Source organism: Astatotilapia calliptera, chromosome 6 (assembly GCF_964374335.1).
Source record: "Astatotilapia calliptera chromosome 6, fAstCal68.1, whole genome shotgun sequence".
NCBI classification, from domain to species: domain Eukaryota; kingdom Metazoa; phylum Chordata; class Actinopteri; order Cichliformes; family Cichlidae; genus Astatotilapia; species Astatotilapia calliptera.
The window spans coordinates 8381134-8392800 of NC_137427.1; the positions used below are offsets into that span (position 1 = coordinate 8381134).

The 11667-nt window shown below is 37.7% G+C and overlaps 1 protein-coding gene across 3 annotated transcripts; it reads left to right on the top strand.

The window, feature by feature from the left end:
• Positions 1-253: 253 nt before the first annotated feature.
• LOC113023707 (outer dynein arm-docking complex subunit 3-like) lies at positions 254-9120 on the top strand. 3 transcript variants are annotated; one of them, XM_026170004.2, is made up of 13 exons: positions 254-412; positions 635-756; positions 1651-1728; positions 2444-2635; positions 2773-2874; positions 3820-3945; positions 4313-4435; positions 4679-4822; positions 4903-5063; positions 5551-5707; positions 5849-5998; positions 8621-8708; positions 8785-9120. In XM_026170004.2, the coding sequence occupies exons 1-13, from the start codon at positions 349-351 to the stop codon at positions 8916-8918; spliced, it is 1641 nt and encodes a 546-aa protein (XP_026025789.2). In that variant the 5' UTR covers positions 254-348; the 3' UTR covers positions 8919-9120. The 3 variants fall into 3 exon arrangements, with proteins under 3 accessions (XP_026025789.2, XP_026025790.2, XP_026025791.2); XM_026170005.2 differs by lacking the exon at positions 1651-1728; XM_026170006.2 differs by lacking the exons at positions 254-412; positions 635-756 and adding an exon at positions 1072-1134.
• Positions 9121-11667: the final 2547 nt, after the last annotated feature.

The window sequence follows — 11667 nt, forward strand, 5'->3', positions numbered from 1 at the left end:
CTACACTATAACAGGGTTCTACAGGGAACAAGTTGAGAACCGTCTCTACGACGGCCGTCAAGCCGTTAAATCTCAGCATTCATTCTGAGGTACAGCAGCCCATACAACGTACATTATTATAATTAGAATAATTGTGAAAGTGTAATAATTCTACTAGACTTGTGGGCTTTTGAGACAGAAAATACAGCTTTTAAAAAAAGGAATGCTCGAAAGATCCCTAACTTTCAGTCCCGTTATAAATGTACATGTTGCTAGGCAACGTGTGCACGTAAAACATTGCGGTTAGCTCAAGCTAAAACGAAATACGGGATAATTTCTCCTTTGCGCACTCTGTGCTAACTCACAAAAATGGCGGTCAGTGGCAGCATATCTGATCAGAAACTGGAGCTTCAGCGTAAAATCAAATTTCTTGGTATGTTTGTTTGAAATGCAGTGGGTGCCTTGATTTAATTTCATGCTAGTAGGCATGGGTTAGCTGGAATCAGCCAGCTAACTGCCATATTTAGCGTGAATGAATATACATGAATTCTTAATGCTTTATAATTCATATAATTAAGTCGAATAAAATAAGCGAGCTATTAAGTATAAAGTTATGGATCGCCTATTTCCATGCAGTATTATATTTGTCCACTAGAGGGCGAAAAAACATTACGTTATGAGAGGACTGAGGCCACCACCAGGAAGCAAAAAGAGTTCATCCGTCAGCTGAGGCAGGAGAACGAGAATCTGCGTAAACAGCTGGCAGAAACTAAGGCTGTAAGTAAGGCGATCAGATCACAACAAACTAAGCATGAAACATGTTTTTAATTGTGGGGAAGTGGTCTGAAATTTGGATAAATCCAACTTACTGAAATAATAAAGGTTACAGATCAAGGTTGGGCACATTTTATTTCAATTTAGTTTTATTTATATTGCACCACATCACGAAAACAGTTGCCTTAAGGCACTTTATATTGCAAACTAACGACCCTAAAATAATACAGATAAAACTCTAACAAGCAAACGACTCCCTACGAGCAAGTGCTTGGTGACAATAGCAAGGAAAAAACTCCTTTTAACAGGAAGAAACCTCCAGCAGAGCCAGGCTAAAGGAGGGATTGTGGTTCTGCCACTGCCACTTGATTGTGAGGGGAGGTAAGTGAAGAAGAAACACTCTAAGCCTATTGCAGGGTAACTGAGGGAGGGTCCAGGGTCTTAACTATAAACTTTATCAAGAAGGAAAGTTTTAACCCTAGATCCATAGATTGGTACATCTCTTTTGAGCAACACCTGACATTAGGAAAATTAGGAATCTCACACATACCACAACTAATTAGAAGTGGTTTCTCAGTGTTTATTTTTTGCTTCATTTGCTTTTCTTTATGCTTTATTGCTTTTAATTTATGTCAGTCTGTATAGCTAGTAGTGACTTGCACCTGGGCACGGCTTTGGCAGCAAAATACAGGTTAATCTGCACTTGTAAAAAATCATTTCTACTGGGTAAAAGTCAAACATTAGAAAAAAGTGTCCTGAAGTGCAGTGTTTTAATAAACTAAAACTCATCAAAATAAAAGACACAGAGACAAGAGATTTTAAAAAATGCTTTGCACTCCCCACAAGGAGTCATCCAGATCAAATGTGTCTCAGTCATTGTCTTGTCTTTCCTCTTAGCCTGATGAACATATAATCAAAGTGGCCTTTAAAAACAGAGATATGGAGGGGAAGGCCTTCTGCAACAGCACAGTGAAGGTGAGAGGAAGTCAGTATACACATCATGAAAAAACAAAGTGTAATAAGATGGGATTTCCTATTTTATATTAAATAGAAGAAAGTTTTCACAGCAGTCTACTGATTTCTATAAACTAAGTACACCTTTACATAATGCCCGTTTGCTGCTATATCTATACTCCATACTGGTACTCAGGTTGTTGTACTCTATTTATTTTATTTGTATTACTTTAATACTTGCATTTATATTACTCAGGTTGTTGCACTCCATTTATTTGTACTACCTATTACTTCTTATTGTTTCTTCTTATTCTGTTTCATTCGCTCCGGGACCGTGTGCACGTAATTTCGTTCCACCTTATGTAAACATGTGATGCGAATGACAATAAAGAAGCCTTGAATCCTTTAGCAGAATTAGGTTAATGTCTTTTTGCTATTTTCTGACCAATGCACAGCCTGACCTCAGAATTCATTTGCATCTACTCCTAGGATGATTGCTGGACCAGCAAACTGGCAAAATGTGTTTATATACAGGTGATCACACTTGTTGATGATCAGTTAATCAAGTGTGTAATTACTCATCCACTTAATTCCACTAGAAAGCGGTTTACATAGTTTTTCACAACCCCGTGAAAACTTTCTTTTTCATTACTGTATACAGTGTCAGTAAATATAGTTTTATTGTATGTTTTATTGACTGTACTGCATTCCTCACAAACGCCTGCATGTTTTTCAGGAGGTAAATGAAATGCTAAATGAAGGAGTGCTGTTCAAGAGGAAGTGTATCAATGCTGTAAAACACACAAATGAGGTCTACCAGCGTCGCCTCAATCAGTTGAAGATGGAGTACCAGAGGCTGAAATCAGAGAGCAGCAGCAGTAAAGTATCCTCTGATGCTCGCACTCGGAAAAAAAAGGACGATGCCATGGTAATTACCTCTCTGACCCCCCAAAAAAATCAAATTTTCTTGGGATTACTTTTTGTTGTTTGTTGTGCTCATTTGCAGACTTGAGCAAAATGACAGATCATAGATGACGATGACCAATGATTTGTGTTTATGTTTAGAAACTGCGGACTCTGGAGAATGATCTGGAGAAAACCCAGTTTAAATGCATGGAAGCTAAGAACATCATGGTTAACTATCTGAAATTCAAAAATCACTTACATGTAAGTCCAGCATGTGAGAAAATGTTTTGTTACGCTTAAACTTATCTTCATTTGATGTGATTTTTGTTAAAGAATTTGTTAATTGTCCTATAATGGTTTGTCTCAGATATTTTTGAAATATCAGTAAATTTGTAGTGATTATTTTGCTATTCACGCTAGCTGTTAACTCTCCATTATGCATTAGCAGATGCCTGCATGCAAGTGGAAGCACTCAAACATGAGCAGTGTTTTGTACAGAGTCTATTATTCATTGCTGTTTGGCAGTTTTGCAGAAAATAGTACATCTTCGCTGTACTCTGCGCTTGGTTGACTGTTATATGGGACTCTGTTTGATACTGTACTTTTTGTCCCTGTTTATTCTTCAATTGACATACTAGTTCTTGATTCCTGTTTTCCAAGGAAACCAGTCAAATTTATTTACATTTAAGGTTTTTTTCCCATTTTTTTTAATGTGTGGTTTAATTGCTACTGTAAGAGCAAGTACGGTATATATAACTGCTGCCACACCATCAAAAGCCCCTTTGACAGAAATAGAGCAAGTGATCTGTCTGTTTATAGTGCAAACAAACACACTGTTACATACACAGGTGGAGATTTTAAATCCAGGTCAGGAATTTTTAAACCTGCTGAAAAAAAATAACCCATCAAAAACTACAAAATAGAAAGGTAATTACAGGATGTCAATCGATAAGTTCCTAATTTAAATACAATGTTAGCAATAAATAACAGCATCAATAGGACCTGACTGTTGAAAATCGTAAGGATTATATGATTAAAATATTATTTAAATTAAATTTTGTGTTAGTGCACATTTTGTCTTGATTTGGTTTTAATTCCTTGATCACAGTCAGGTAATCTAAATACTTTATTTCTCTCACATGGACAACCTTATTTCTGATTCTGTTTATTTCATGTTCACTCACTTTTCCACCTTCACCGCCTCAGGAGGAGAGTCTCACTTACAAGGGCCAGTTGGACTGTCTGGAAGCAGAAATCCTGAAGCAACGAGAGGAGATGAATAGGCTGCAGATCATGAATAATGACCAACAGCTCTCCAAAGAAGCTACTAAGGTGACCTATAAGATATATCCTGTGTGATGAGTTAAAAGCATAAATGTTTCAAGATACAGTGTAAGAATTAGAATCCACTCCCTATTGCTATCATAAGTTAGACGATGTGCTGGAATTATAAATTAGGAGTTATAACTTGGAAACACTAATACACTAGCCTTGCCTTACCTTATCTTATCTTGTGAAGGTAAAATGAAATGATTGAGGATAACATGTCTGTCCACACTTATCTCAGACACCTCCTTCTGGTCTATATTATAGGTAATAATACGATTCTGTCATACTAACAATCTGTTTGTTTCACTGTCTCCATTTAGTTTAAGTGAACTGAAACAAGTTTTTCAGCCATTCTTCTTGTTCTTTGCAGGATGAGTTGCAGAAGCGGGAGGAGCTGCTTTACAAGGACAGTAAGGAGAGGGCGTGTATAATAGCAAGTTACAGGAAAAAGGTTAAGGAATGCAAGGCCCAGGCTGAAAAAGTCGATATAAGGGTGAGAGACATAAGGTGACACATTATGTATGTATTGAATTTTACTTACCAAGAAATGTATAGCCGTAATTATATCAGTGGGGTATTAAATGTATGGATGCGAATAACTGGAGATTTTCACAAGGAAAGAAAGCTAAAGCAGAGCAGCCTAAACCTAATCCACAGTGAAGGCCTCCCTATTCTTTGGTAAAATAATAATAAGGGAAGAAGAGTCATTTACATTTGGAATGATTAATACCTGCAGGATCAGATAACTCTGCCAGAAAAACTAAGCGGTGAGGCCCAGCACATCATCACCAGGATGGAAGAAGAAGATTTGAAAAAAATTTCTACTTTTGAGGAGGCCTTCAGGCGCATCAGCGAGACCACAGGTGTCACAGACACACAGGTATAAATGTTCCCACTGATTCTAGTACACACCGTGTAGTTGCTGTTATTCTTTTTTTCATCCATTTTGTGTTTGTGTAGGAGATACTGGAGTGCTTTAACTCTCAGGAGGAGACACACCAGCATCTGCTGAAACTGAAGGAAGAGAATGAGAAAGTCCTGCTGCAGCTGAAGGAAGAGAAGGAGCTTCTGAGCCAACAGTTTGAGGAGATGAAATATTTTAGACAGGCTAAACACCCCAGGTGAAGTATAGACATCTGCTTGACAATGGTTGAAATCTATTATTACGCTTGTGATAAAAACAAGAAAACACAAATATTTTAGAAATCTGTCAAGAACTACAGAACTACAAGAACTAAAAATTATATTTAGTCAGATAAATATAATTTATAACTTATTCTGTGTAACTTATACAAAGGTTTGAGCCGGCACACTGGGCATAAAAATGTTTTTTATGTCCAGAAATGCAAGTAAATAACAGTAATTTGACATCTTAATCACAAATAATAATGTGCTTTACTAATTTTTTCGAATTGTTGTCCATGAAATTGAATATTCATGGATAACAACAAAAACTCAAGCATAAATATGATTTTGGTTATTACAAATGCTGTTAATTTAGGGCAACTGAGGCAAATAAAAATACATTTGGTAAGCCATGTATTTAAAACTTTAATGCAACAGCTATCACATTGTCTGATAGCCTCTGCTCTTTCTCTGTTTCATTAGTGACCAGCAGGCCCTGCAGGAGTCTGAGCAGCAACTGCAGACTCAGCAGCAGAAGTGTGATGCAGCCAAAGAGCAACTGGATTGGCTCTTGAAGACTCTTCACACTGCCCAAGCTGGAGTTGAGCACCTGGCCAACAAACTTCAACACATCTCACTGGTACTAACAATTTCAACCAGTCATAATATTGAAATAGCCAGTTTATCACTTATTCCTAATATTAAAATATTTTTCTGCCCTCAAACACAAAGCTTTTTAAGTGTAATTCCTTTTTATGTTTGTTCACTCATCTTCTTCAAGAGTGAGGACACAGTTCCTGAAGTGGATCCAGATTCTGATCACTTTGTTCTGGAGCTGATGGCCCAGTGTGAGAAGAAATTATTGTCACTGCACAAAGAACTTCAGGGGAAGGATGTGGCTGGTATAATGAAGGAGCTGGAAAAAAACAAGGTGAGACAAAGGCCCTCTGTAGCAACACGGCTATTTTAAAGACAGGTCCTGAGCAATGTTTCCTCTAATTTTTCATGTGTCTGAGCGAACACACAAACTCCCTGAGCGGTCCCTTGGACCACTGTGAGCAACAGCAGACGTCTGGTCACGCCAGCACTGAATCCCTCTGGTATAACGTGGCCTATCAACACAATTTAAAAACTGGTATAAAGTCCACACTTTTCCCGTCAATTGTTCCGTCTGTCCTGCTCACATCTCCAGTGGTTGTACACGTTGTCATTAACGGCTTCACTCCTTATCAGCCACGCCACTTTGCTAGCTAAAACACCGGTGTCGGCACATAAGGACGCTGTCATAGCCTGTCAACCACGTTGTTTAGTTCGATATATACAAATGTAAATCGCATGATTCAATGCAATTCAGGTTAGATTTTTTTTGTGCACAAGGCAGATTTTTTGTGTGCAGAGACTGTGCCAGCAGTGTGCAATTGCGCACATGCGCAGCTTAGAGGGAACATTGGTCCTGAGTCTGGATGGGATATAGAAAACATGGTTGACATTTGCAGAGGTAGTTCTAGCAAAGATGTAGTAGTCAGAGTGGGAAAGGCATGGGCACAACATTGATTGCATTGCACATGGTGTCTCTATTAACAGAGAATGTTAGAACATTATACGTATATAGTATAACACTTATGAACAGGTGCCTTTGAAGAGCTGAGAGTCACCTGATCAGAGCTATTAACAGGAAAACGTTTGGGAACATTGTCAGACAACTTGTAATAATTAGACTGTCACAGTTTGAAATTTAAACACTGTCTGAGCTTGAGCTTTTCACAGCTTACATAAAGCTGTGTAAAAGCTGCTGTGTAAAAGCTGCTGTGCTTTCTTTGCTTTACTTATCAGGATGGAAAGGTAACCATTAGAGGCACCTGAAGTGTTTGTTCTTGACTGAACACTCAACAGCACCTTCTCACTTTGAGAATATGAGGACAGGAAACATGCAACAGTCTGCCTGACATTCAAACATGACATTGATAATATGGGTCACAGGTCCGTTTTTAAATGGTACGATCTTTGTAACTGACGCAACTCTGAGCTGATAATTTGGAAATCAGTCCAGCCTTATTTGCCTGGCTGGTGCAGTTGAACTTTACTTGGCTTTCCTTTGTACCTCTACTAAAGGAGAATTTGAAGTGTGGCAAAGATCAGTCTGTTCATCTTAGCTTTTGCAAGTTAACCCTCTCCAGGCAGACGTTGCAGATTTGCAACAGTTAAGACCTAACAACCTGATTACCCCACATACATATTTTATGAGGTTTTTTTACTCAGAAGTACCACTGCAGGACTTGGTTGTGCATTAGCAACAAAAAACTTAATTTGGTCCTGAGAGGGTTAATGTTGTAGACATACATAAGCCTAGTAACCACTGCTAACACATGGGCTATGTTAAGAATCATATTGGATAATATAAAACAAGTAGCTGGTATTATGTGATAAGGTGGTTAAATTTCAATAAGCTTTTAACTAACTTATTCACTGTATTTAAAAGGGCTGCAATGATTCATTGAGTAAATCAAATCATTTCACTACAAAAAACTTTTGAAAAATTGAAACAGCAACACTTGTTACTGCAATCATCATTAATGCAAGCAGACTACAGTACAAATGTATGTAAGCAGATGATCTGTCTAGATTAGGCATCTTGCTGAAAGCTAATGATAGCCATCCCATTTTCTGTCACAGTGATAAAAGAGGCAGTTTACGACACCTTATTTCAAGGTTATTACTATTTCCATATTATTTTGCAGATTTAAACAAGTATAAAATATCAAATTATATTAGTTAAATTGTATTAATATTTTTAAATATAAAAAAGGTTATTTTTGTTTTGTTTTTTCTGAAGGATGTAAGATCTGGTGCTGTTAGGCTGAGCTGAATTATTCTTAACATTAATTAAGATCATCTGCATCAACATAACATCTGTTTTCTGCAGCAGGAAACACTGCATCAAAGCACAGGCCAAACCTGAGAATGCTGACATGCTCACTCAACGCTCTGGCTCACTACACTTAACCCTTTCATGTATGAATTATGACAACCTCAATCAGGATTTTTTTCTTAAGTATTTTTGATCATCTTTAGGCATGAAAAAAAGATTTTTGAACTTCGTTTTTATAAACATGTACTTTTTTTCAAAGAGTTTTTTTTTACATGTCCACCTGTTAGGAATGTGGACTTTGATGTTTTATTTATCAGGGTACAACCTTAACAGTCTTTCACCCTATGATAGCTGCGATCTTACAGGGCAGTGTCCCTTTATTTATCAATTGAATAATTTTGGGAGGTGACTTGCAAGGTTACAGAAATGTTGTACTCATTGTTCCCCCTGGTGACATAAAAAACAGAAAAGGATGCATGTGTTTAGTGTTGCACACCTGTAGAGAATGAAACTATAATCTTATGTTGCTATCTTTGTATCTCTACACACTGAAGAAGGCACAAGCCAGTAAGTGAATTGCTTTAAATGTGGGCAGGGCTTATGACTCACAGATTTTTAATGGAATTTGAGATTTTTAGTGTTTAAAAAAACATCTTAATTTCTGACTTGATGTTTCTTTATTAGTTGTACATAAGAAGTGAAGAAAAACTGTCAGCATACATCACCAGAGCCAAACCACCTGTGGATCAAGCACATGACCCCCTCCATGACAGTAAGTTGGTATCCTTTTACACACCAACAGTAATGACTGCATACTGTCCCTACTTACTTCACCGCTTCTGTTGCAGAGAATGAGACTGACGAGGGCAAAGCTAAGGTCATCACGCGTGAAGCGCTGAAGCTTCAGTCTCAGCTAATCATTGACTCCCACTCCAAGAGAAAGACCAAGATGAAGATGATGAAGAAGAAGGGCAAGTTATAAAGCGACAACACAATCCTCAATGTCTCCCAAAAACATGAAATATAAAATGGGATGATTGTGTCCAAGACTTTCCACCACAATTGTTTCACCTCTGTAATTGTTATTTTGTGTCTTAGCCGGTGCTATAAAGATATTTAGTGTACTGTAAATGAAAACATGTATTTTAACAGTATAACAGTATTAAATGATTTTCATAAATTGATGCTTCGTGTCTATACTTATTGTGTAACTGGGTTTGTTTTGGCAATAGTCAGGTGTCACTGTTGCACCAACACACTCTACCCCACCTCTGTTTTTTGAGCTCACATTTCACCCTGAGCCTTCCTGGAAGCCAATGAAAAAATACTGTTTTTAGTTTTTATTCTTTTTACCATAACTCCCTGTATAGTGTGTGGAATAGAACCCAGTAACTAGCAACTCCTTAGTTGTTAATGTTGTTATTTTCCTGTTGTTAGAAACAATGAATGTTGTCGGTTTTATCTAACAAACCCAAAGTATAGTAGCCTTCTGAAAGCCAATACTTGTGACGAATCCAGCCTTTATTCATGCTTGAATTACATCAAACTTGCTTTGTCCTGCTATAAGTTACAGATGTGAATATGAACCCTCCCTAAAGTGCGTACACCTGAACTATCTCTGCAACGATTGGCATCTCAGACAGTGTTTGTTGCTTCTCTTCTTAACCACTGGTTGAGTAGACTGAATAATACATCTCCATACCAACATGTCAGATAATAACCACAGTGAATGTCTCAGTGTCTCGCACAGGGCTAGGTCAGCAACAGTGATTGAATGACGTACCAAAAGCAACCAGAAAGACAACTCTGTGCTGTGAACAAAAGCTCTCTGAGCACAGTTATTAGGTTTTTGTGTATATATGTGTGTGTGCTCCAAAAAAGGTTAGAATAAGGACAACTGTGATAAAACATTGTGCCTAACATGGCTCATGTTGTGTTCATTTTATAAGTTTTGCTGAAGTTTTTTGACTGCTTGTTCATGTCTTTTTTATCCATTGCTCTCTAAAACTAAGTTTATCTACATTTCAGTATATTTTATGCGGGAATAGAAGCTGTTAGAACTTATATGATGTTTGGAAGATAATATAAAGGGGATTTTGTGATACTGGAAACAAAATAAATCTGACTTAGAGCGTAGCTTAACTATCTGAATGCGTATTTGATCCCAGCACAATTATGCAATTAGTACTAAGCCTCTGTTTGTTGTTATGGATGGACTAATAAAAGCTCCTGAGAACATTTATTTAGAGAGTTTTTTCACAGACTTATGCACTTTGAGTTCATCTGAAACATTACATTAGCCTATACCTAAAGTTATTGTTATGTACTGGAATTTCTATAGCACTTCTCTGGTCTTACCGAACACAAAAAGCACTTTAGCTACTAATCACATTTTAACCATACATTCCCACAGTGATTTATTCTATATTCACTGCTCAAAAACATTAAAGGAACACGGAGAAGGCCGTTGGTTTAGTTCACCAGGATAAGCAGTAACAGAGAAATACACCAGATCTCAGTGAGGGAAAAATCACAATGGATATCTGTACTGATATGGACTGGGTAATGTTCAAATGAAATGATGCCACGTCATTTGGTGGAAATTAAAAATAGCAACTTACAGATGGCTAAATTCAAAGAGACCCTGAAATTCTAAGAGAAAACACGATGCAGTAGGCTTGTCCTTTTTACCGAAATTTCATTGCAACAACTCAGGCTCTTATGTGCCTGTAAGCCTTTGTGACAATGTCAGGGCATGCTCCTAATGACATGATGGATGGTTTTTTGGACCTCTCCTCCAGGGCATCACTGAGTTTCCGGATAGTCTGAAGTTCAACCTGTTGCCTGTCGAGGTCTGTGTGTCCATCTATGGTTATGCCTCCCCAAACCATCATTGACGCACCACCAAAGTGGTCACGCTGAACGATGGTTCAGACAGCATAACATTCTCCACAGCTTCTCCAGACCCTTTCACATCTACTACATGTGCTCTTGGTGTGGTGACCCTGGTCTCTGTGAAAAGCACAGGTCTGAACCCATCAATTCTGCTATTCTGTTGGCCACAGGCTCTACAGTGATCACAGGGCCCACTAGAGAATGCTGGGCACTCATGCCACCCTGATTAAGTCTTTAGGAACTGTGCTTTCTCCCACCGTCAAAAAATATTACACAAAATATTTCTACTATAGTGATATTTTAAGCATCAGACACTTCCTTTGCCACATTCAAGTGAATCTGCACAAATGTATCTATTTTATGCATCAATATGTGGTAGGAATGTTCTTATTAATGCCAATGACCCATATAATCAGGCACCAGGTAACAGTTCAACAAAGACTGCAGTTGATTTTGCTTAATTATGCTCCAGGTTTCTTTCTGTAAATTGGCTTTGATACATCAAGGCAGACGCACAATTTGCTCTTCAGTCCTCATTTATGTTTGCTTGGTTCCATTTGAGGAAGTCAGAGCATAAGGAGACAATACTGCACCAGGCTACTTTTAGACAATTTGAGAAGGTAACCTCTTAAAGTTGGCATCTATTCATGTCAATGTTAATTGCACTTTATGTATTTATTTATTAGGAATCATGCATATCTCTGCTTTGTTGTTTTTAAGGTTTAGCCAGGGAAGTAGCAGCAGTACTTTGACAAAGTGGCTCACTTGTTTTTTAGACTTTCTAGAGAAAAGATGTCCTAATATTAGACTTCCTTGTTTTTCTTTCTGGCTCTTTC

Coding starts and splice junctions, on each gene's coding strand:
- LOC113023707 (XM_026170004.2), top strand. CDS start 349: ATGGCGGTCAGTGGCAGCATATCTGATCAGAAACTGGAGCTTCAGCGT. Junction 3,946..4,312: donor TCTCCAAAGAAGCTACTAAG/GTGACCTATAAG, acceptor TGTTCTTTGCAG/GATGAGTTGCAGAAGCGGGA. Junction 5,708..5,848: donor AACTTCAACACATCTCACTG/GTACTAACAATT, acceptor ATCTTCTTCAAG/AGTGAGGACACAGTTCCTGA.